The sequence below is a fragment of the Melospiza georgiana genome, chromosome 9 (genome assembly GCF_028018845.1).
Source record: "Melospiza georgiana isolate bMelGeo1 chromosome 9, bMelGeo1.pri, whole genome shotgun sequence".
NCBI classification, from domain to species: Eukaryota; Metazoa; Chordata; class Aves; order Passeriformes; family Passerellidae; genus Melospiza; species Melospiza georgiana.
The window spans coordinates 31,291,138-31,316,677 of NC_080438.1; the positions used below are offsets into that span (position 1 = coordinate 31,291,138).

The 25,540-nt window shown below is 49.1% G+C and overlaps 1 protein-coding gene across 2 annotated transcripts in view; it reads right to left on the reverse strand.

Moving 5' to 3' along the window:
• NEGR1 (neuronal growth regulator 1) overlaps nt 1-25,540 on the reverse strand; it is a 156,496-nt gene that overhangs the window by 22,657 nt on the left and 108,299 nt on the right. The window contains exons 5-6 of one of the 2 annotated variants that reach the window (XM_058030642.1): nt 23,403-23,523; nt 18,423-18,574 (exon numbers count right to left, since the gene is read on the reverse strand). The exons of the other annotated variant lie outside the window; for it this stretch is intronic. Of the exons in view, the coding sequence (XP_057886625.1) occupies nt 18,423-18,574; nt 23,403-23,523 (273 nt within the window). The remainder of the gene's footprint in view (nt 1-18,422; nt 18,575-23,402; nt 23,524-25,540) is intronic. 2 annotated transcript variants of the gene reach the window in all.

The window sequence follows — 25,540 nt, forward strand, 5'->3', positions numbered from 1 at the left end:
GGGATTTGAGGTCCCTCCCAACCCAAACCATTCCACAATTCTGTGACCAGTTCCACTGAGGGTGTCCTGCAGCAACAGGAGAGAACGGGGATGCAGCAGGAGCCGTCAGGAGCTGTGAACACCCTCCAGGCACACAGAGGGATTCAGCTCCCTCCATCCCCTCCTGGCACTGGCAGTGCAAACACCTCCCAACAGCTCCTGGCTCCGTCCCACGGCCAGTCGGAGACGAGACAGCGAGAAATCTGCACATCCTCAAACCAACATCCACACGGGCCACAACACCAGCAAGGACTCGGGGGTGAGGTGGTTCCAGAGCAGGGGATTGGGAGCAGTGCCCTGCCCAGCCCCACCGGGACACACCATGGCAGGGACAGCGATGGGAGAGCTGCTCCAAACAGGGAGAAAGAGGACAAGACACACAGGCTGCGGGGAGACACACCAATGGAAGCACAACGACAGGGACAGCCCAGCACTACCACGACACAGCAGCCCGGGCCAGCCCCGGGCACCGATGGCAACGGGGCACCGACCCTCCTCGGGGGATACTGACCTGGGCTTGACACACCACTAGAGGTAGTAGGCTCAATAATTTCTACAAAAAGGGAAAAGGAAAAAAAAGAAAAAAAAAAAAAAAAAAGAGAACATTTGGGAGTTAATCACACATGGAAGACAAGTACAGAATGAGACAGCAAACATCATGCAAGAGACAGCGCAGTTTAACCTGGCGTGGGGCTGGACAGAGCTCTGTGCTGGAGCTGCAGCCAGCACTGCTCTCGCCACGGCTGTGCACACCACCAGCACCAGCACGCTCCCAGCAGCCAGGCTGCTGCCCTGGGCCCTCCAGCTCCAGAGCATCCTCCAGGGAGCCACTGGCACCTGGCTGAGGGAAGGGCTGCGCCCACTCCAGTGCAGGCAATTTCCTCCCGTGAATATCAGTCAGGGTAACGGTTTTGAACAAAGAATGTTTTAAGGCAATAGTTTTGTGCTTGGGTGAACTTTTAAGAAGGCACATCTTTTTAATTATTGAAGTCTTTCCAGAAGAGAACATTTCTCAGAAACATCAAACCCATTTGGAAGTTGTTTACTTCCCCCAGGGCAACCAATACAAACAGGCAAAGTTAAGAGAAGACACAGTTCTCCTGCATCCAGCCTAATGAAACAATCACCTGTGGCTTTTCATTATAATTTGACTTTAGAATTCATTATTCTGGGCCTTTTTATTAGCTTTGAATAGCGCTATGCAAAATGAAATACCAGTCCCAATTAATCTTGCACGGAAGCAAGCTCCCATCTCAATGCAGCAATTCAATACTGCTCATAAAAAAGGTTTAACAAAATTACCAAGCTCAAAAGATCATTGACCATATCTTGACTATAACAAGAAACTAATGAAAAAAAATGAGAGCGAGTTGACAAGCAGGGATGTGCAGGGAATGGCTGAGCACACACCAGCTCCTGGCCAATTTTGAGGGGTTTTTTTTCCCACCTAAAATTGCTTTTCAGGTTAATACTGTGCAAACACCAGTCCAAGAGAAATAGCAGACAAATATTTCCCCAAATAAAAAGTTATGAAGTTTCTTTAGCCAGCTGCTAAACTTGTGCTAATGCAGATGAATGTTTCCAACCTTAAAGCCAATTACTCAGCACCTTGACAAACACACCGTGGGTGCTGATGAACCCAAAGCACGTCTTAAAAGTGAAATGGAATTTGAGCTGCGTTACACTTTTAATTGGCATTAAAATCCATGAAGTTGGCGACTCCTTCAGCATGAAAAGGGTTTCAGGTTTCCCATCCCAGTGCAGGAGCAGTGGAAATACTGTGGACAGATGGGTCTGTCCCTGATATCCCGCATCAGTCAGCATGAGGCAAAAAGGGAAATTCAACATGAGGGGAAAAGGGAAACATCACGGGGAAAAAGGGAAACTCAATGTGAGGGAAAAGGGAAAGTCAACAAGAGGGAAAAAGGGAAATTCAATGTGAGAGAAGAAGGGAAAAAACACAGGGAAAAAGGGAAACTCAATGTGAGGGAAAAAGGAAAATTCCACACAAGGGGAAAAGGAAACTCAACATGAGGGAAAAAGGAAAATTCAACATGAGGGGAAAAGGGAAACGCAGCACAGCAAATGCTCCCACCCCAAAATGCTCCCCTGGGAAAGGAGGCTGTGCTCCTGCACAGACCAACCCTGCCTTCAGCATGAGAAACAGGAATTGGGGTCCAACAAGAGACTCAGAGAAAGCAAAAACCTATCAAGATTTCATTGGTTTTGTATTTTAATGGCTGTTTTAAAAGTGTGACAATAATTTGATTTAATTCTCCTTAACTTCTCCCAAACCTTCATGTTCTGAGCAATTACAGCCTGCTCCTCATGGATAATTCCCAAACTGGCTCAAATGCGTTGTGCAATGATGAAAAAAGTTATTTTTCTGGCTACCTTAGGTTAACAGCATCTTTTTCTTGAGAATTTAGGAGTCATCCTCAGACTGTGGCTTCCTGGGAAAGTTCCTCTTGCTGCAGATGAACACCATTCTTTCCAACAATCAGGCAAATTAACACACCCAGTCAGTACAATATTTCATTAAAAAGCAAATACCCTACCCAAACCAGCAGGGGTTGTGCTGGGATCGTGTCTCCCCAGGAAACATCAGATCTAGACTTAATTATAGGTGCCTAAGGTAGCATAAAGTCACAGATTCCTGCCAGCACTGAGGCTGGAAGCGAGGGCGGTGATTTCACGTATTATTCTTGCAAAAAAATCTCATTTTCAAACACATTATTAGATCAAGGCATTGGAGAGACGGATCTATTTCTAGTTTCAAGTTCTGAAACTCTTTGCAAATCTTTATTCATGAAAATGTTCAGGTCTATGGAGAGAAAACAAAACCAGCTGGTTCTGCAGGAGCACGCTAGGCTGGTTCATTCAAATTAAAATTTGTTGATGACTGCTCGGGAGCACGGGGAGGCAGGGATGCGTGGGCAAGAGCGGCACTATCTGCACTGCGCCTTCCTGGGACCCCGTCCTACGGCGCCAGGGCTGCTCACATTTCCAGGGCTGCTTGTGGAGAAGGGATCTGCAAGTCTAATGGAAAGCCGGGAGTTTGTGTGCCATTCCTGTGGCTCACAAGTTCTCCTGGAGCTGAACCCTGGGGCTCTGGGGGAGCAGTGAGTGCCCAGCAGCTGCTGCTGTGCCCTGGCAGAGCTGGGGCTGCGTGGGCAGGAGCTGGGTGCCCTGCAGAGCCACCTCCCCTGGGCACAGCACAGCCAGGCCCAGCTCACTGCTTCAAAGCAGAGCTTTAGGTCAGGCTGGGCTCAAAAACTCAAAACCAGGAATGTTCTGGGCATGGAGATACTGGCACAGCATCCCTGGCTGCCAAACACACCTGGAGAATTGGGGATTTCTGCCCAGCTCTCAATGCACCAAGCTCCTGATTGACTTCTGTCGCAGACATCTTCTCATGAAATTCCTTTCCTTAGGATTTCTCCTCCTGAGAAGCTGGGAGGCCTCAGGAACAAAATGCAAACAATGGTTATCTGCTGCTGTGGAATGCAACAGGTGCATCTGGGATTGGTCTCATGGGGTTGTTTCTGATTAATGGCCAATCACAGTCAGCTGGCTTGGACACAGAGCTGAGCCACAAACCTTTGTTATAATTTTGTCTTTTTCTATTCTTAGCCAGCCTTCTGATGAAATAATTTCTTCTATTCTTTTAGTATAGTTTTGATGTAATATATATCATAAAATAATAAATCAAGCCTTCTGAAATATAAAGTCAGATCTCCATCTCTTCCCTCATCCCAAGACCCCTGTGAGCACCGACACACGTCCTGGCCTGAACTCCTCAGGGAAGGAATTTTCCCCCGCATCCAAACTAAACCTGCCCTGGAGCACAGGGAAATGCTCTGGCATTGGTGCTGGCGTGGCAGCCCAGCCCTGCTGGGAAATGTGGGCGCAGGAATCCCCAGCACCTTGCCATGGGAAGCAGTAAAGGCTGCTGTGCTCCTTAAAATCAGTTCTGTTTGGGGATGGTGAGCCGGATCTAACGCTGGAAATGACCCAGACAGGCAGCAGCTGAGAGGGTTTAAATGCAGAGGGAGGATAAACCCCGGGGATTTGCAGCTGCAGCTCTAATCCTCAGAAGGGAAACCTCTGGAGAGTGTAAGCACTGCAGACAGCTGGCCAGGGAGTGAGGTTAAATGTCAAGGACGTCCAGCACTGCCTTTCACCAAAGGCACAGAGATTGTATCCAGAAATTCCTGTCATAAAGGAATGGCAGAAAAGAGCTGGCAGAGAAAACCTCTTATCAGAGTGGGACACCGTCCCATGAAAGGGCGCACAAGGAGGCAAATTACAGGGAATAAAAGGAATTGGCTGCAAAAGGCCCTTTCTGGGAAAGCCAGAACAGGGAGGGAACCACAGAGCAAACCTGAGGGAGGCACTCCCTGCCCCAGAGACTGCACCACCACCAAGGCTGGAAGAGACCTCAGACCACAAAGTTAAACAGCACCATGCCCACCCAACCACACAGTGAGGGAATGAGGTGTTCCGAGAGAAACGAGAGCCCCTCTGCTCACACACAGGAATTCAGGACCCAAACCTATTTTTGTCTCAGCTTTATCACAAGCTGAAACCCCGGCACTCTGCATAAAAACATGGGAATGGAAATTGCCAGACCAAAGTTAAAGCAAAATTCAATCAGCTCAGGAGGCTGAGGTCAGAGGGATTTAAATATGTTTGCACATAAAATTGTCAAAACAACAGTAAATTCCCAGGCAGGGGAGGACAGCAGGGCTGAGAATTACAGACGTGCTCCAGGAGGGCAGGACCCACAGCTGCAGCTTCCTGACATCCAGGGCTTGGGAAAAATATGAGCTGCAAGGAGCTATTAGGAGATACAGGCAGGTAAAAACAAGCAAGTAAATAAACCCTGACTTCAGTTTACCAGGGGCCAATTACTTGCAATTATTTGCCCAGCAAGAATCCTTGTAGGTGGTTAGGAAGGCAGCGATTCCTCAGCCCCTGTTTGCACAGCAAAGGGAACAAATTCAGGGCAGATTCCTCCAGAACTTGGGTGGCGATGTGCACCTCTCGTGGCTGTGCTCACACTGCTCCTCCCCAGAGCTCCTGAAACAAACCCCAGCTCCTGCGAGGGGGAAACCTGGGCAGGGATTACCCAAGGGAGCAGAGCACTGCCCCCGGCTCCTGTCCATGGAAAAACCCAGATTTCATCCCCAGAGAGGAGGGGGAGCTCAGCAAAGGGCCCAGCAGTGATCTCATCCTGTGCCCCAGAGACATCCATGCCAGGAGCAGCTCCCAGCAGAGCCACAGCAGCCTGGGCACTGCCCAGGGCATCACAGCTCCTTCCCATCCCATCTACCCATTCCTATTCCCATTCCATTCCTTTCCATTCCACTCCATTCCATTCCATTCCATTCCATTCCATTCCATTCCATTCCATTCCATTCCATTCCATTCCATTCCATCCCATCCCATCCCATCCCATCCCATCCCATCCCATCCCATCCCATCCCATCCCAATTCCATTCCCATTCCAAAGGCCTGTTCCCTTTTCCATTTCCCTGCAGCCCCCTCCCAGCCCCAGCTCAGCACCAGCCCATCCCTGGGACCAGGTCTAGAGTCAAAGCTACCAAACTTTCTGTTACACTGGCACCTTATTTTATCACCCTGCAGCAGGTCCAAAAGCAAACTGTTGTGCTTGGAGCAATCAAAGCTGCTAGGGGGACACCAGGTTTTAAAAGTGAAAAATGTGCTTTACTGTGAGTAAAGCCACGCCTAACTTCTGGCTTGGGGAACAAAAAAGCAACGCTGCAATGAATTCTCAGTGCAATGAATTCTTCCTGGTTTCAGTGGCAGAAAACCCAGCCTGTTTCCCAAGGAGCAGAGGCTCTGGGATGTTCCAGGGCTTCGTGCAGCCCCTCGCTGGTGACTGTGGTCTCTGCCACCCTCAGGGCTGTGTCAGGGCAGGTTCAGGGCGGGCACCAGGTGAGGTCCTGGCTCTGGCACTGCCCAGGGAATGGGCACCTTCCCCAGCCCGTCGCAGCCCTGCGGTGCCCAGGGTGGCATTGCTGGGAGGGTCCCAAGGGGAATATTTCCCAGCTGGAGAATGCAAAAAGCTTCTTTCATTTCCATCTGCGTCAGTGCAATTGTTTGACTTTGGTATTTTGACTTGGAGGAATCAATAGCTGGACCAAAACACAACTGGCTGTTAAATACCAACTCATTAGTTAATTAAAAAAATGCTCATAACTGCTTCCATTTATGACCTCTGATAATTAACTGGGTTTATTTAAGCTAATCTCCCCCAGGCTTCATCAGCTTTGTTAAAGATTAATGATTTATTGTGAAATCGAGGTCTTTAAGCCCAGGGAAGCCAGAGCCTGTTGGAGTACCACGAAAAATGGAAAAACACTTCATAATAAATCTTTGGGATGGAAACTCTGAGTGGATGGGGCAGAGAGGTGACCTTAATTTATTCTGTGTCTTTCTCTCACCCTTAATATTTTGCAATTACAATTAGAGCTTTTCTGCAGGTTTGAGTTATTACACCTTAATTGCCTCATAATGGTTTATTTTATTTAAATGTTTTATTCTTTTATTACAGCATGATAAATATTTAATAGCGCTACACCGGTGAGACGTTAAAAAAATAATAATTGTGAACTTGAAGTTTGAAGGCTGAAATTGCCAGGGAGTTTTCTCACTCCATCCTCTACACCTCCGGCTGATTGTTTTGCCTGATAGCAGGGGCTTCTCAATAAATATTCAAATGTTTCTAAGGGTGTAGAAAAACACATTATTGACAGCTTTTTGTGCCCTGTTGTAAAAGAAGTCCAATGGAAGGCAATTTTTAAAAGCCTCCAGGTTTGTGGATTCCAGCCCCGAGTTTCAGACCTGTTCTCACCTGGCAGCACAAAGGGAGGGATCTCAAATTTGACTTAAATTCAGATGAAATTTGATTTCTTGATGGAAAGGCAGAGAAAGATACTAAACACATTGTTTTAATGCTCCAGTCTACCAAAATATTTTTATTTATTTATTTTTAATGAGTTCCAGAGTGAACAGTCATGTTTTATGTAGGATGAATGATTTCATAGGAAAAAAAAATTTAATTTAATTTAATTTAATTTAGTTAAATTAAATTTAATTTAATTTAAATGTGAGGGGCGGTGTTATGTGTGTGTGTGAACCAGCAACAGACAAATTTATATTTTAATTAAAACATTCAAAATAACATTTTAATAGAAGGTCACACATTTGATTCTCTTGGCAGTAAAAATATGCAGTTTCCTTCCTCACTCTCACAACAATTTCACATCTATAAGACACTGGTATATGTTCAAGGCTTTACCTTTCGCAGGACTGCCTGTATTTTGAATAAATGAATAAATCAGGGAACACTGTCCTCAGCAAATGGATGCTGGCAAAAGCAGCCATTCATTTGCAGGCCATTTTTTGTGTATCGTGAAAATATCCCAAATAATGTGAGGGCACATTTGCATCAGTATTTACAGCACCAAACCATTAAAAATGAAAATATGCAACATAGAAAGAAAAAAATCTACTAAACTATCCATGGATTTTGTCAGATTTGAGAAATAAGTGTGAGCAGTGAGATCTTTACAGGTTTCAGAAGGACCCCCAGCACTTGCACCCCACCTTGGTGTGCCTGGAGAGGCACAACTCAGAGAAAACCTAAACCAGAGCAGGTCAGGAAGAGGGAAAACCACTGAATTTCACACATTTGGATGTGTCTGTATCACCAAAGGGACGTGAAAGACAATGCTTTGATTTAGTTATTCAAAGTACACTGTTCTAAATGATAAACAATATTTGCTCACTGGTCCTCATTCCCCATTTCACATTTTTCCAGGGAAAACTGCTGCTTTAATGATTTTTACAGCTGTTGAGACCATAACAGAATGAAGAGAAAGTGACAAAGTTGTCCGTGTCCTTTGAGCCCCGGTCTTTCATTCATATGGATAAACGGAAGCTCATGAATAATGCAGACCTGGAAATCTGCTAGCATTTTTCCTGCTCAGAAACATATGATTAGCACTGCTCTGACTCCCAGCAATGATATTCCTGCTCTCAGAGGTCACTCTCCGAATCCGCACAACTGCCGCTGCATTTCTGGGGACGAACATGGCACAGGGGCCACCCGTGAGGGCAGGTGGCACAGGCGCTCGTGTGTCACTGCCCAGGGCAGTGCCAAGCCCACCTGCACAGGTGACCCAGCAGCTCACCAGGGGCTGGAGGGACCCCAATCCCATCCATTCTGACAGCACAGCCCTGGGAAATGCTAAAGACAGACTCTGAAAATGTTGGGCTTTGCGTTTTCTCAGATCACTGCACCTGCGCAAGCAGTGTGATCAAAGATATAATTGTTAGATGTGATGATTGTTTAGTAGTTAAATGTAATTATTATATAATCATAGGAAGAATCATGAGAAACTATGTTGGAAATTTAAGGGGGGCTATGTTTGGCTGAAATCTATGTATACAATAGAACAATAAAAGTTTAATAATTAACACGAAAGTTATATAAGGATAGAATATAAAAACACGTTCATCTCGGATGTATGGCCGGAGTCAGATTTGGGTTGTAATACCCCCATTCCCAGAGCTCTTAATAAAAAGCACCACATATAATCGCTTATGTGATTATGTGTTTTTGAACGCTAACAATTCCACCCCTGCCATGGCAGGGACACCTTCCACCATCCCAGGGTGCTCCAAACCCAGCGTCCGGCCTGGCCTCGGGCACTGCCAGGGATCCAGGGGCAGCCCCAGCAAATCTGGGAATTCCAGCCCAGCCCCTGCCCACCCTGCCAGGGAACAATTCTGCCCAAACTGATACCTTGGGGTTTTAAGTGTTTCTGGTCTGTTTTGGTGTGCAGCTTTTAGCTTTGTATTAATGTCACTAGGATCTCTTCACACAACAATCCTGCTCCAGCTGGAGACTCAAGGACAATCTCTTCAAGCTTCAGGCCCAAAGCATAAACAACAGCAGGCAGGCAGGCAAGAAAGGAGGGTGAAACTTCATCATTTGAAGCTATTAATTTGACAGTTGGCTCCTGCATGCAAGTGGACTGAAACTTATAAAATGTGAGATTTCATGGCCTCTTTTGCTCCCATCTTGGAGCCATCCAGACAGAGCCATGGCTGTGGCTCGGGTACTGCCAGGGTGAGGCCTTTGGAGGCCCTTACATAAATATCCAATTTATTCCTCTTAACTCCATCTAGTCTCTGCTCCAGCTCTTCAGGGCATCACTGCCCAGTGTCCCAGCCATGGGATCCATGGATTCCCAGCCCTGTTTCCCTCATATTCCATGGATTCCAGCAGCTCTCCCTCATGCTCCATGGATTCCCAACACCCTCTCCTCATTCTCCATGGATTCCTAGCCCTGTCTCCCTCATTCTCCATGGATTCCAACAGCTCTGCCTCATTCTCCATGGATTCCCAGCAGCTCTCCCTCATTTTCTGTGGATTCCCAACACCTCATGCCCCAGCCCCACACTCCCTGCACGGGCCGAACACGTGCCCAGAACTGGAAACTCTTCAAGTGCTCTGCTATTTGCTTTCACTGGCACAGCAATTTGTGAATAAGTTATTTAGTAATTACTGTGTAATTATAGCTCTGCTGATCCCTGACGAGCCGAAATCCACAGACAATGCCTATCAAATGAATCATTACAATCTCTATAAATTACACAGGAGATGTGCCCATGTCATGATGAGATTCATGAAATGACTACAGTTTCTGTGAAAGGAGATTAATTAAGATGGAGTTAGAGTTTAAGGAGGAGCAGATTATCCTGATGTATGCCCATCCCTGGGGACACCTCTGGGTGCTGTGCCCATCCCTGGGGACACCTCTGGGTGCTGTGCCCAGCCCTGGGGACACCTCTGGGTGCTGTGTCCAGCTCTGGATCCTCAGCACAGCAGGGACAGGAGCTCCTGGAGCTGAGCAAGGGCCTGGAGCATCTCGGTGCCCAGGAGAAGCTGAGGGAGCTGGGGCTGCTCAGCCTGGAGAGGAGCCCCAGCTGAGCAGGGCCCTCAGCCCTGGGTGTCCCTGTGTGTCCCCTGTGCGTTTAAAATCTATTTTCTGATCTCTCTGAAAACTCGGGATATCCCTGATCAATATCTAATTCATTTGTAAAGCCCCCTAAGCTTTGCTCAACAACTGGATATGAAAATAAGTTCTGCACTTAATAACCCTCTAACGAAGGAGGGCTTTGCATTGGGTGGAGGATTGGCCTCTGATCAGTGTGAGTGACTCTCTGCTGGGCCTGGCTTACGAGAAAACTTCCTGATGCACCCCCACCAATATTGCAATAACCCACTTTTCCTGCCCAGGAGAGACAGGAATTGCCTTCAGTCCCTCACCTGGGGACTGTTCCCTCCTCTGTTCCTGTCTCCCCTTTCTGAGCCTCCTCCCTCCCTCCTCCCCACGTTTTGAGGCCAGTTTGTGTTCCAGACTGTGCAATAAATCTATATCATTATTTATAGTGCTATTTACAGCACATCTTGTCTTCATCCCATTTGTTACACAAGGTACTCTTTGTATTTTCAATTTTTCATTTCCAGCTGCAGTGCAGCAGGGCAGGGAGCAGAGAGGAGCCCAGCAGTGAACCCTGGTGTGGGTTTTAGTGCAGGGCCAGGTGAGCCCCGGGGAGGCACAGCTGTCCTGGAAACAGAGCAGGGATGGGCAGAGCCTGCTCGGAACCAGGCCTGGGGAAACCCTCAGGGCTCTGCAAAGGCAGTTCCAAAGGCACAGCTTGGAACCAGGCATCCTTCACACAACATCCTGCTCTGATACCCACAGGAGCCGATTTTTTAAACTCTGCGCTTGATTGAGATGAGTAAATTGAATTATCTTGATGGAGAAGATGAAGAAATGCACAGAACTACCTCTGGCTGTAAAATTACATTTAAAAACCCCAACAAAATAACCCAACAAAACCCACATTTATGTCCCCCTTTATTCAGATAAACCACAGTTTGATCCTGACTCAGATTTCCCATCCTACAGGCATTTCCTCACGTACCTGCAGCACCCTGGACAGCTCAGCACCTCAGAAAAAGGGCTGGCCAAAAATGGACCATTTATTGCCTAAATTAAAGCTGCTACATCGTCATAGGGTGCAGCCACTCCGTGAGATTTTCTCCTTCCTTCCTCACATCCCCAGCAATTTAAAATTTCTCTTCCTTCCCTTGGAATATAATTTTAACTGAATAAATTAACAGAATTTAAATGATCCAGTCCTCATGCTTGCGTTTTATTTTTGAATAAAGTTAGTGAATCCAAATACTGCCAAGCCTAAAAATCTGAATATCAGGGTGATTTATGAAGAATGGTCTCTACAGGAACATCACCTTCACCCACAGTAAAATTCAGGTTATTTCTCTAGGTGCTTCCCACAGTAAAATTCAAGTTATTTCTCTAGGTGCTTCATGCAGGACATTTAAAAGTCAGGAAATCAGCTTTGTTACTTTAGATACGTGGGGGGAAAAGGAAGTTTCTGAAAAATTCATTACAGGCGCTTTTCTGTGAATAGTTCTGATATCACAAATCAAAGCCTCTGATGCCAGAGGCTTGGAAGAGCCCCGAGAAGAGAAAGCTTTTATGCTCAATTTATTATTGTAAATCCAGTCCAAATCTCCACACACAAACCTGGAGGAGGAATTAAGGCCAGCAGTAATTGAGCTCTTGATTTTCGAGGCTCGTTGAGGCACCTCAGCATTTTGTTACCTCTGTGGTTCAGCACAGGGGTTAATTAGTGCTCTGGTGTGGGCTCGCTGAAAACCTCTTGTTTTTTAAACCTCTGAAGTTATTTTTAGCTTTCTTGCAGCCAAAAAAAAAAAAAAAAGAAAATAAAATAAAAAAGGATTTATTTTTTCCCCTTCCTCCTTTCATTCAGCTGCCCAAGTGCCCAGAGCTCACAGCAGCTCCCAGGGAAGTGCAGTGAAGCTCTGGAATCACCATTTCTCTGCATCTTCTGATAATCCCCAAATTACAAACACCTGACTCGGTAGAAGCACACAAACTTTACAGGTAAATGTTTGGGTTTAAGCAATTGCTTTTGTCAATTAACCCAGAATTTGTCTGGGAAATTATTTCAGTTTTGGCATTTTCCAACCCGTTAGATTATTTGCTTAAATACCGAAGTCTTGGGTTTAAAATCTATTTTCTGATCTCTCTGAAAACTCGGGATATCCCTGATCAATATCTAATTCATTTGTAAAGCCCCCTGAGCTTTGCTCAGCAACTGGATATGAAAATAAGTTCTGCACTTAATAACCCTCTAACGAAGGAGGGCTTTGCATTGGGTGGAGGATTGGCCTCTGATCAGTGTCAGTGACTCTCTGCTGGGCCTGGCTTACGAGAAAACTTCCTGATGCACTCCCACCAATATTGCAATAACCCACTTTTCCTGCCCAGGAGAGACAGGAATTGCCTTCAGTCCCTCACCTGGGGGACTGTTCCCTCCTCTGTTCCTGTCTCCCCTTTCTGAGCCTCCTGCCTCCCTCCTCCCCACGTTTTGAGGCCAGTTTGTGTTCCAGTCTGTGCAATAAATCTATATCATTATTTATAGTGCTATTTACAGCACATCTTGTCTTCATGCCATTTGTATTCTTTGGATTTTCAATTTTTTTTAAAAATTTCCTGTGAGGTTTTGTACTCTGAGAAGGAACTCGAGGTACAGCGAGCTCTGCCCACGGGTGCCTCTCACCCTGAGGGGGCACAGGCAGGGGATTAAATTCCATGGAATTTTTAAGTTAAATTTTAAATTTTAAATTCCATGGGATGTTTTAATCATTGCTTGGAGCACACTCTCAGGGGCAGGGGGGACTGCGGGGTGTGTGCAGGGCCAGGAGCTGGGTCAGGAATTGCTGTGGGTCCCTCCCCACCCAGGATATTCCAGGATTTTATAATAACTAACTGATAATTGAGATGAAGATTTGGCCATGCCTCAACCCCTCTGATTTAAGCAGGTGGGCAAGAAGAGGGGTCTGAACCCTGTGAGCTGTGGGTAACTGCACAATTTGTGCATATAAACACAAATGGAACAAACCAGAGCATTGGAACAACTTCAGCAAAAACTCACAGCAAAGATCTCGTGGCTTGTCTTTGATTTTTGTTTGATTTTTCCCTGATCCACTCTCAGGCTTTAAATTTCCTCTACACGTCAAGGAGAAACTTGTGTTCCTGGCCTTGCTCAAACGGGTTATTTCTGCCTCATCCCATCTCAGTCACTTATTGTCATATAATTCATAATAAAGCTCAAGCTGGAAAATGGATTTAGAGAAAATTCCTCCATAACTCTCGGTAATTGTTACCTGGAGCAGCAGTTGGCATCCATATGGAAGGAGCTCAAACCCAGCGTTTAACAGAATTGTTATGACTTGCACAAATGGGGGATTTGGCCATTTGTCTCATTCTCTGGGATACATGAATCCGAGGTGCAGAGCTGCAGCAATGTGCTCTGGAGCAGCTCTGGGCAGGGGGCTCTGGCTCAGCTGAGCCGCTGTGCCAGGGCACAGGGGAGGGCAGGGAGGTTTGCCTGGATGGCAATGCCAGAATCTGGGAATTCCGGGGCTGGCTGGCCGCTCTCAGAGCTGTTTCCCGTTGGAACAGCAGCGCTCCATCACTGCCCTGGGTCTCTGAGGGAAGTGGCTGTGAATCTGTGCATTCACAGCCCTGCTGCTCTGAATTCTCACCAGCTTGTTGGACTCCGGGAGCATTTCACTGTGGAGTGGATGTGTAGTTATGGTATTTTATGGAAAATCCTTCCCTTAGGATTTCTCCTCCTGAGAAGCTGGGAGGCCTCAGGAACGAAATGCAAACAATGGTTATGAGCTCAGGACAGCACCCAGGGAGGGGTGAAGGGACAATGAGCTGCAGGGCTCCAGTTCTCTGCACACTGATGGCTCCTGGAGACCTTGGGCTGCACCCAAACCTTGCTAAATCCATATCTGTCCTCTGACTGACTGCAGCAGGCTTGCAGCAGGCTCCTAATGAGAACAGGAATTTTCATTTAAGCTTATAAATATATATATATATATATATACCTACAGGCACATTTTCTATTATATTTTCTGACGCAGACCAGCCCTCCTGGCTGAGACAGAACTATGCAAATTGAAATTTGATTTGCTTTCCAGGCCGGTATTTGAGAGATAAAATAGCAAAATCTTTCTTAGGTAATTGGACAACAGCAGAAGCTGTGGACACAAAGGGAATTTCCCTGGAGAGTGCATTTCTCTCCAGAAATGTCAGATTTGGTGGGCCAGGCAAAGCTGTGGAGCCAAGACTGAGCAGAAGGTTTGTCCAGTGTCATTGCAGAGGTGGCACTGTCACCCTCCAATCCGTTGTAACTTTTGGAAATCTATAAATGTTGGAGTCAGGAAATAAACTTCCCTTTTTCCTTCACCTTGAGAGCAGCAGTGTGTGCTTGTGTTGTTTGGTTACAGTGACAGGTGATGGTGGCATTTTTGGATTGGTTTAGAGTAGAAACACAGGATCTAACATAGGTGATAGGCATTGGGAAATTATTGTAAATAATATACAGGTAATTTTTAGTATAAAAAAATAACACTGCCTATGGGGTGGTCAGTGTGCCATGGACCAACTTGCTAGGCAGACTTCAGCAGGTCAGAGAAAGAATGTTATAGGTAACAGAGAATAAACAACCTTGGAAACCACAGCCAGAGAATCCTGGCTCCTTCTTCAGTCTCAGGGTGGGAAAGAGAGACTCTAACAGAAACCCCGAGAGCTCTCCTCCTCATGCCAGCTCACGAGGCAAGCAGCACGTGGAAATTGAGGGCATGGCCTGGTGCCTCTGCAGTGTGGAGACACGATTCCACACGTGTGCCACCAGCCAGGAGGGCACAGGCAGCTGCTGGCTCAGTGGAGTCCTTGTGTGACGGAATCAGCACAGAAAACACCACCACATCCTCTCCTTCTCCTTCCCAACTCCGTGTGTGATGGAATCAGCACAGAAAACACCACCACATCCCTCTCCTTCTCCTTCCCAACTCCCTGTGTGATGGAATCAGCACAGAAAACACCACCACATCATTGTCACATGGCTCCTTCTCCTTCCCAACTCCCTGTGTGATGGAATCAGCACAGAAAACACCACCACATCATTGTCACACGGCTCCTTCTCCTTCCCAACTCCTCGTGTGATGGAATCAGCACAGAAAACACCACCACATCATTGTCACACGGCTCCTTCTCCTTACCAACTCCTCGTGTGACGGAATCAGCACAGAAAACACCACCACATCCCTCTCCTTCTCCTTCCCAACTCCGTGTGTGACGGAATCAGCACAGAAAACACCACCACATCCCTCTCCTTCTCCTTACCAACTCCCTGTGTGACGGAATCAGCACAGAAACACCACCACATCCCTCTCCTTCTCCTTCCCAACTCCCTGTGTGATGGAATCAGCACAGAAAACACCACCACATCCCTGTCACACGGCTCCTTCTCCTTCCCAACTCCTCGTGTGACGGAATCAGCACAGAAAACACCACCACATCCCTCTCCTTCTCCTTACCAACTCCCTGTGTGACGGAATCAGCACAGAAAACACCACCACATCCCTCTCCTTCTCCTTCCCAACGTCACTCCTGACCTCTTGGGCAGCTTCTCACGATTATTTACATTTTTTCATAGGTACTGGCAGCATATCCAAGGATTCTGTGTGAACCTGGACATCAGGAACACCTCTGGATCACAGAACCAGCCACGGAAAAAGCAATTTCTCTGGCAGCTGTTAGGAAAGGATGCTTCCTGTGGATTGCCAGGTTTTGTAAAGAACCTCACTCAGGCTGTGTGGCCCCAGAGCAGCCCCAGGCCCTGCAATAGGGCACCAGTTCTATTCCATTTGCTGCTCTCTGGTAGCAAATGGAGCTGCCCTGAGCCCACGTTTGGTTCCTGAGGCGGGCGGGCAGAGCCCCCTCACACACACCTGAACCTGCACATATGGCCACTCTCCCTGCCAGCTGAATGAAATGCAAGAGCTTCACAGCACAGCATTCCCACTGGGGCATTAAGGAGTCCACGCTTAGCGAGTTGCTACCCCGAGAATTATTGTTACTTTATTTTTGTCTTTTTTTTTTTAAAGGCATAATGCTTCTAGATAATAGTAATGTAAATTATAAGCAGAGGAAATACTTCTCCAAATGATCCTCACTCTCAACCAAGATCCAGATCACCACCTTTAGGACAGCTCTCCTTGCTTGGAGAGCTGGATTAAAACAACCACAGTATAAAATAAGAGAACTATTGTTACTTTTTTTTTTTGTCATTTTTTTAAAGGGATAATGCTTCTAGATAATATTAATGTAAATTATAAGCAAAGGAAACACTTCTCCAAATGATCCTCACTCTCAACCAAGATCCAGATCACCACCTTTAGGATTAAAACAACCACAGTATAAAATAAGACATTTCAGCTTGCTCTTGGGGTCAGACCTCTGAGCCAACGCCCCCCCATTTCCCTCCCGAGGTCAGGAGCAGACCCAGATTTCCAGAATTTTCTCTCAGACCATTCTGCTTCCCACCTCCCCTTCCTTTCATGATGGAGAACATCTATTTTTATGATTTGTACTGGTGCACTTGGTACTTCTGTGACATTTTCAACCTCTGCCTCTCAAAGTGCTTTGTAAGGGTGGCTGCAAGGCACCTTACAATTTAAGATGGAAAAAACCCTGGCAGCAGCTTAGAGACAGATTCAGCTCTGCTCTCTTCAAATGAAGCCAGACCTTCCTTCTACCTGCTCTGAATTGCAAATACACCAAATTCCAGCTCCTTCTGCCTTAATATTCCTTTGTTTTCACTTGCATTTTCTGTTTAAAATAAGTGTAACGTCGTTCCTGCTTTGGTAATGATCCCTCAAATATTAAATAAATGGCAGCAAAGGCTCCCTGTTATTTTGTGCCCGTTACATCTCTCCTGCAGGAATTCAGAACCTCTGACAACACTCATCATATGGGGAGCAGGTTCAGGAGGAAATTTCATGGCAGGAAGGCAATAATTGTGGGATTTGAGCTACTCTGCATTTCCACGCGGTGAGGAATATATTTAAGTGTAGGAGTTTTGTCTCTCTTTTATCACCATCAGAACAAGAGAGCAGCACCAGAGCTGCACCAGGAGCACCTTTGGACCCAGCAGCACTGAAATGCCACCAAGGCACAGACAAAAATCCCTCCCCAACAGCACCTTGGGCCCCTTTTGGGCAGCCTCCACACTGAGCATCCATCACCTCTCACACTGCTTTTCTCCAAGAGACTGCTCTGCTCTGCACCGACCCCTGCCAGAGCCAGGTGGGACAGAGCCCTGGCACAGCCCAGCTCTGCAGCTCAGGCTGCCCCTGGGGATGCGCTGGGAAATCTCTGTCCCTGGCTGGCATTGCCCCTGTAGGGACCTGGGGCTGCTGCTGGGAGCAGGAACCAGAGTCACAGAGTCACAGAGTCACAGAATTGCAGAATCACAGAATCACAGAATCACAGAATCACAGAATCGCAGAATCACAGGAAGCTGTGCCTGTGCCCACTGTGCCTCTGCACCAGCCACTGCCAGAGCCAGGTGGGACAGAGCCCTGGCCCAGCCCAGCTCTGCAGCTCAGGCTGCCCCTGGGACTGTGCTGGGAAATCTCTGTCCTTGGCTGGCATTGCCCCTGTAGGGACCTGGGGCTGCTGCTGGGAGCAGGAACCAGAGTCACAGAGTCACAGAGTCACAGAATTGCAGAATCACAGAATCACAGAATCGCAGAATCACAGGAAGCTGTGCCTGTGCCCACTGTGCCTCTGCACCAGCCACTGCCAGAGTCAGGTGGGACAGAGCCCTGGCACAGCCCAGCTCTGCAGCTCAGGCTGCCCCTGGGAATGTGCTGGGAAATCTCTGCCCCTGTTGGCAGTGCCCCCATAGGGACCCAGGGCTGCTGCTGGGAGCAGGAACCAGAGTCACTGAACCACAGAATGACAGAGTCACAGATCCACAGAATGACAGGATCACAGGATCACAGGAGAGCAGGATCACAGGATCACAGGATCACGGGAAGCTGTGCCCATGCCCATTGTGCACCGCCACGGCAGGGAGGGTTAGCTGGGATTGCTGGCAGAGCCCCAGCCCCTGACGCCCCAAACTCAGCACAGACCCCAGTTACAGACCCCAGTTACAGACCCCAGCTACAGACCCCAGTTACAGACCCCACGCTCGGGCCCCAAGCCCAGAGCCCACGGTCAGAGCTCGCGGAACGCCCAGCCCCGGCGGGCACAGGGGCACCTCCGGGTGCCCGGGGGGAACCAACACTCGGCTCCTGCGGCCGTGGGAGCCGCGGGGCTGGCAGGAGGCAAGCAGAGCTCTGGCCCCACGTCCCCGTTACTTACGGTTGAGAGGCAGGCTGGCATTGGTCGTCCCTAGCTTGTTGGCAGCGACACAAGTATAGTTGCCAAAGTGCTCTTCTGTCACATTGGTAACAGTAAGAAGGGATCTTGTACTATAATTTTTAATAGTGATTCCTTGTTGACCATTGATCAGTCTAGAAAGCAAAAAGAAAATGTCTATAACTCATATACCGCAACCAAGATTTATTTTATTTATTTTTTATTCACAGCTCTCTTTTCTTTCCTGGTTTCACAGCCAGCCCCTGGAGCACAGAGCTCTTTGTGAGCTGCCTGTGCTGGACACAAACCCTGGATGCACAACTTGGGTTTTAAACTGGGCAAAGCCAACTGGGAATTGAAATAGCCCCCTGGGGCAGAAAGGGTCCTGGTAAGCCCTTCTAAGAGAGTCATTTCAAGAGGGTCTTTTCAGGCTCTGGAGGTTGCTGTGTGCTGTCACAGCTCTGGCTGGTGGCAGGGGAGGATTAGGAGCCAGGATTGTGGCCGTGGTTTTGTTTCTGGGGCTCCACAGCTGCAAATGAGCCTTGCAATTAGGGACAAAATGCTCCAGCAGCACTGCTGAGGCAGCAGCCTGGGCAGGAGCAGGTAATGAAGCACAGAAAAAAGCCAAATCGGGGCTCTTCTCACCCAGCTCAGAGCTGCCCACCCCAAAGTCACAGGGGAAATGCAGGTGTGTGGATAGTGCTCCCAAAGCCGTGCCAGGAGCACTGCTGGGCACCAGGACAAAGCAGGAGAACCCATTTAATGGTGTTGTCCTAGGCAAGCCACGTCTGATCAAACAAGGAGACGAGAAGGCGAACCGTGTTATTAAAAACTCGCCACAGTTATTACTCATAATTCCTTCCATTTCCCATAAGGAGCAGAGTTTTGGATTAAGAATGCAATTTTTGTCGGCTATATTGAAGGATATAATCATATATCCTGGGAATTAGTGCCATCTTCCACCGTTCTGTCTGCAAACCTTGGCAAACCTGCCATTAATTGCACTTGTGCGGGCTGTGCAGTGAGCGCTGCTCATTGCCATGGGGTGCCCCTGTTCCATGGGGGCCCTGCAGGTGCTGCTCACACGGGGATTTCTGCTCCCTGGGCAGGCTGTGCTGCTGTGAAGGACCCTGCTCCTCCAGCCCAGGGCTGGGGAGAGGACGTGTCACACCCCGTGGGCATAAAACACAGAGAAATGGGATTGCAGAGCCTCTTTGCTGTCTCCATGCCCTGTGCCGGGTGACACCTGCCTCCAGACAAGGGACAGTGCCTGCCTGCCGTGTCCCTGCAGCCCTGCGGGCACAGGCCTGGCACTGGGCGCCCAGGGCTGGGATCCTGGGGCAAATGGGGCTGGACAGGAGTGCAGATGGATGAGCACACCATTCCCAGAGCAGGGGCTGGCCAGGGTGTCTGTGTGCAGCTGCAGGAGCAAGAACTGTTCCTGGAGAGTTTGCTGCTCTGTGCACGGCTTGGCCACGCTCAGCACTGAGCTCACATTTATCATTTATTGTATAATCATTTATTATATAAGCGTTTATTATGTAATCATTTATTGCTGGGCCTCACCCAGTGACTGCCAGGATGCAACAGCATCCTGAGGGGTGTGCAACAGCATCCTGGGGTGTGCACAACAGAGTTCTGGGGTGCACAGCAGCACTCTGGGTGTGCACAACAGTGTCCTGGGAGTGTGCAACAGCATCCTGGGGTGTACAATAATGTTCTGGGTGTGCACAGCAGCACTCTGGGTGTGCACAACAGTGTTCTGGGAGTGTACAACAGCATTCTGGGGTGTACAGTAATGTTCTGGGTGTGCACAGCAGCACTCTGGGGTGTACAACAGACTCTGGGTGTGCACAGCAGCACTCTGGGGTGTGCACAACAGTGTCCTGGGAGTGTACAACAGCACTCTGGGGTGTACAGTAATGTTCTGGGTGTGCACAGCAGCACTCTGGGTGTGTACAACAGACTCTGGGTGGGCACAACAGCACTCTGGGGTGTACAGTAATGTTCTGGGTGTGCACAGCAGCACTCTGGGTGTGTACAACAGACTCTGGGTGGGCACAACAGCACTCTGGGGTGTACAATAATGTTCTGGGCATGCACAGCAGCACTCTGGGGTGTACAATAATGTTCTGGGCGTGCACAGCAGCACTCTGTGTGTGTGCAGCCGCCCTGCACGCCCCTTCCCCCTGCTCTGTGTACCCAGGGCAGTGCCAGCCCCTCCTCATTGCAGGGATGGGCCCCTGGCACCCCCAGCTCCCCCAGTGCCAGCCCCAGGCCCTGCCTCTGCCTCCATCCCAGAGCACCTGCACCGTGCTGTACTTGATGGAACCATGATGGTGAGCTTTGTCATTCCACGTGTAAGCCTTGTTTGCTTTGAGAGGGAAAAGGGAATGAATACTTTAATATTTCATTTAGGTGACTTCTGGGCTTCTTCCCTGTGGCTGTTTAATGTCTGAGCTCTAATTGCTGCAAGCCCAGCACACAGCCTGGGTTCAGAGCTGGCACAGTGAAGCCATGGTGCTCTGCACGGGGGATCCCCAGCAATCTCCAAAGCCACACACATTCCTGACACCCATCCCTGGAAGTGCCCCTGGATCCACCCTGGAGCCCCCTGGCACAGAGGAAAGGGGTTGGAATGGAATCAGCTTCAAGATCCCCTCCAACCCAACCATGTGATGTTTCTAGGACAGTTTTGAGGTGATTTATTAACTTCTCCCCCAAATTTTCTCCAGCTCTCCCCACCCTGTGCACCAGCTCCTGTGGGAATTTGCTGAACAGAGCTCCTGGGAAGGCAGTGATTAGCAGAACCAGCCCTCCCTGCCTCAAAGAGCAATAACTTTAACTCAGTGCAGTCTGTTACTGCCTCTGTGTTTAGCTTTAATGGGTATTTTATGATGAGGTGATCCCTGGAGCCTGGGAATGGTGCTTTTGGATTCACATCAATCTCAGTAACAACAATGCAATTTCCACCCCCAAAAGCCTTGTTTCAGGCACTGCACACACACTTATGATTGCAGGGCTAACTCCCACTGCTAATTTATTGAACAATCCATCCCGATTTCTAACAAAGAGGAGTCCCAGCCCAAGAGCATCTGACATAAATGGGATCCTCTCTATTGTGTTAGCCGAGAATCCAGCAGGGTGTGCACTCCCAGGGAGCAAATCCAGCTGTGGAGCACAGCTGGAAATTATCTGCAGGGTAATGGAGATGCTCTCTGAGAGCTGAAAGCAGTGCCTGAGCTGGCAATGGCTCACCCTGGGCCCATCCTGAGCTGGCTGCCCACCATCCAGAGGCAGAGGGAGACACTGGATCCAAAACCAGCAAAGAAACACCTCTGGGTTGTCACCCTGGTTTTTTAAGTTTTTCTAAGCCTTCTGATGTTTATATTCTTGTTGTGAACTTTCTCACACGCTTTCTGTAAATAACTCATTGTTTTGCATTCCTTTATGGAGGAGGAGAAATCTGATGGACTGTTGGTTTGTCCGGTGTCATTGGAGAGGTGTCACCCTCCAATCCGCTGTCACTTCTGGAAATCTATAAATGTTGGAGTCAAAAATTAAACTTCCCTTTTCCTTCACTTTGAGAGCAGCCGTGTGTGCTTGTGTTCTTTCATGTCCTACAGTGACACTGGGTATTCTCCCCTTTCCTGCAAGGGATGGGGCTCAGAGATCCCCAGCAGGAGCTCACGGGATGCCCTGAGCTGGAAGGGACCCCGAGGATCCCCAGAGTCCAGTTCCTGAAAGGATGGAGCACTAGACTGACCCCAGGATTTGAGCAGCAGGAGCCAGCAGCACAGAGATTTCCTGCAGAGGTGAAACTCCACCAGCACAGGAGCAGAGACACACCTGGGTGCCCTGAAATGCTCAGCCTGGTGTCCTGAAATGCTCTGCTTGGCCTCTCCTGCTGCTGCCATGGATGTGCTCAGCAGGGAGGAGTTTGGGCAGAGCTACAAACAGAAAGGTGATCAGCATGCTGGGAGCTGCTAACTGAACCTGGAGTGCCCACCTGCTCTGAAATACTGCCACAGAAAGGGTGTTTGTGCTGCAATGGCCCTGGGATGGGCGCAGCAGCACAGCCATGGAAATGGGGTGCAGGTGGATCTCACCAGCACAGAGAAACACTCCTGTCCTTGCAGGGAAGATCAGCTGCAGAGAAGCTGCAGGACACGGTGGGACGCCATGGCTCAGCAGAGGGAGGAGGACAGCAGCTCGTGCTGCAGGAGGGGAGCAGCTGAGGAGGGAGCTGGCAGATGGCTTTCTGTGAAAAAGGGTCATTAATATTCTCCTGCCAGCTCCAGGTTTAATGGGATGTTCGAGCTGACAAACCCAGCGCTTGGAGGCTGGGAAATTCCTGAAGCTCCCCAGCTCCAAGGGACAATATCCACCTGCTTCTGCAGCCTGCGAGCCCAAGAGGAACCAGCTCCTGCAAAGGCCCAGGAGCCTGTAAAATGTCCTGCTGGAAAGCAAACACCTTCCTGTTTAATGAGCTGCCTTGGGAACACAGGGGCTCTGCAGAGGTGCTGCTGCTGACCCAGAAGGGCCCCACAAACCCAGAACATAGGCCAGGCTTTAGGGTTCAGGGCTCCCCTGACCCCTTGGCTGCAGCGACCTGCAGGGCTCACCCCAGGGAGCACAACCAGGGCACCACTCACCCTGCCTCAAAGCCTTGCTCTCAAAGGTGAGGACGGCAAATTAAACAGGAATCCTCTTTGCAGCTTTTCCCAGTGCTTTTCTGGCTGTCACCCTCCAAAGGCTGGAGCTCCTGCAGCTCCTTTGGATGTCAGGCTGTGCCATCATTTCCCCTCTGCCACAACAGGAGCCACGGGGCAGCTCCAGCACCAAGCGGTGTGTACCAGGCACACTGGTACGAGCTCCAAGCACGGCTGCTGGGGCTGGGGAGGTGCTGGAATGGGCCCCCGGGCAGCCCCAGCCTGGCAGCAGCCCTGGCGCACGAGGGGTGGGCGAGCAGGGGCTACTTACTTCCTCTCTCCTTTGTACCACACAAAGTCCGGGGCAGGCACTCCTGCACCTTCGCACCGGATCAGGCCGTTCCCTCCAAGCATCACACCGCTGGATTTAAGTTCCTGAATTGTGGGGACAACTGCAAAATAAGAATTGTGAAAGAGATGGACATTGGCATCTGGACAGGCAGGTCACCCAACGCCACTGCTCCTCTCGGCCCCTCCAGGGGCTTCGCTCCAGCCTGAGGCACGTGCCAGCACTGTGTGCATCCGCAGGGGGAAAACATCCCACACTGCATGTCCTGCTGTGTGTGCCTGGTACACACTGCACATCCCACACTGCTCATCCTGCTGTGTGTGCCTGGTACACTCTGCACATCCCACACTGAACATCCCACACTGCATGTCCTGCTGTGTGTGCCTGGTAAACACTGCACATCCCACACTGAACATCCCACACTGCATGTCCTGCTGTGTGTGCCTGGTACACACTGCACATCCCACACTGCACATCCTGCTGTGTGTGCCTGGTACACACTGCACATCCCACACTGCACATCCCACACTGCACATCCTGCTGTGTGTGCCTGGTACACACTGCACATCCCACACTGAACATCCCACACTGCTCATCCTGCTGTGTGTGCCTGGTGCACACTGCACATCCCACACTGCACATCCCACACTGCACATCCTGCTGTGTGTGCCTGGTACATTACACACTGCACATCCCACACTGCACATCTTACCCTGCACATCCCACACTGCACATCCCACTCTGCACATCCCACTCTGCACATCTTACCCTGCACATCCCACACTGCTCATCCTGCCGTGTGTGCCTGGTACACACTGCACATCCCACACTGAACATCCCACACTGCACATCCCACTCTGCACATCCCACTCTGCACATCTTACCCTGCACATCCCACACTGCTCATCCTGCTGTGTGTGCCTGGTGCACACTGCACATCCCACACTGAACATCTTACCCTGCACATCCCACACTGCACATCCCACACTGCACATCCCACACTGCATTTCCTGCTGTGTGTGCCTGGTAGACACTGCACATCCCACTCTGCACATCCCACACTGCATATTCTGCTGTGTGTGCCTGGTGCACACTGCACATCCCACACTGAACATCTTACCCTGCACATCCCACACTGCATGTCCTGCTGTGTGTGCCTGGTACACACTGCACATCCCACACTGAACATCTTACCCTGCACATCCCACACTGCACATCCCACACTGCACATCCCACTCTGCACATCCCACACTGCACATCCTGCTCCGTGTGCATGGTGTGGGAACCCAGCTGAGACGTGGAGACACAGCAATGCAGTCCTGCAAAAAGCTGCTTGTCAGTCCCCAAACACAAGCCATAGTATTCTTTAATTAGCCATCAGGGTTTAAATCCTGAGCACTGGAAAAGGCACAGGAGCCCCCAGAACTGGGGGACCCTGTCACTGACAGGTCCCTGATCTCCTGGATCGGCTGCACACACCCCCAAACCTCTGAGGTCTCCAACTAACAGAGTGAACCTCCAAAGTGATGAGCCAACCACAAATATCAGAGAAAAGTGATTCTCCCATCATTCCGCTGCATGTTGAGTTGTTTCAGTAAGTACATTTTGTCTTTTTAAATAGTAAACACTGTAAATAGGAATAAACTTTTTGAGCTTAGAACTACAGACACAAATAAAGATGAAAAGCAATTGTCAGGTTTTCCAGTTGCCAGCAGAAAGAACCACCAGCTGAAAATAAAACACAGCAAATTCCCCAGGAAAGAGATTATCAAAGGCAACAACTGCCTCCTCCTGGAACTTTTTACGTCCTCTGGTTTTAAACAATAATTTATGTGCATCATCAAAACGCTGTAAAAACCAAACCACATCACTTATAAATAAAAATCTGTTTATTTTTTCCCGAGCAGCTCTCCAGATGTTGCTCTAAGGTGTTTATGGGCCCCTGGAGCTCTGGCTGCCTCACTCTGCTCCCCTCACGTTGTGTGGTGCTGCTCCCCCAGCCCGGATCCAGGAGCTGAACCACGGAGTGCTAGGGGTCCTGGGACCACCCCAGCCGAGCCTGGCCAGCCAGGAGCTCTCAGAAAAGCTGGGAAGAAGCCCAGGAGGTGCTGGCTTGGATG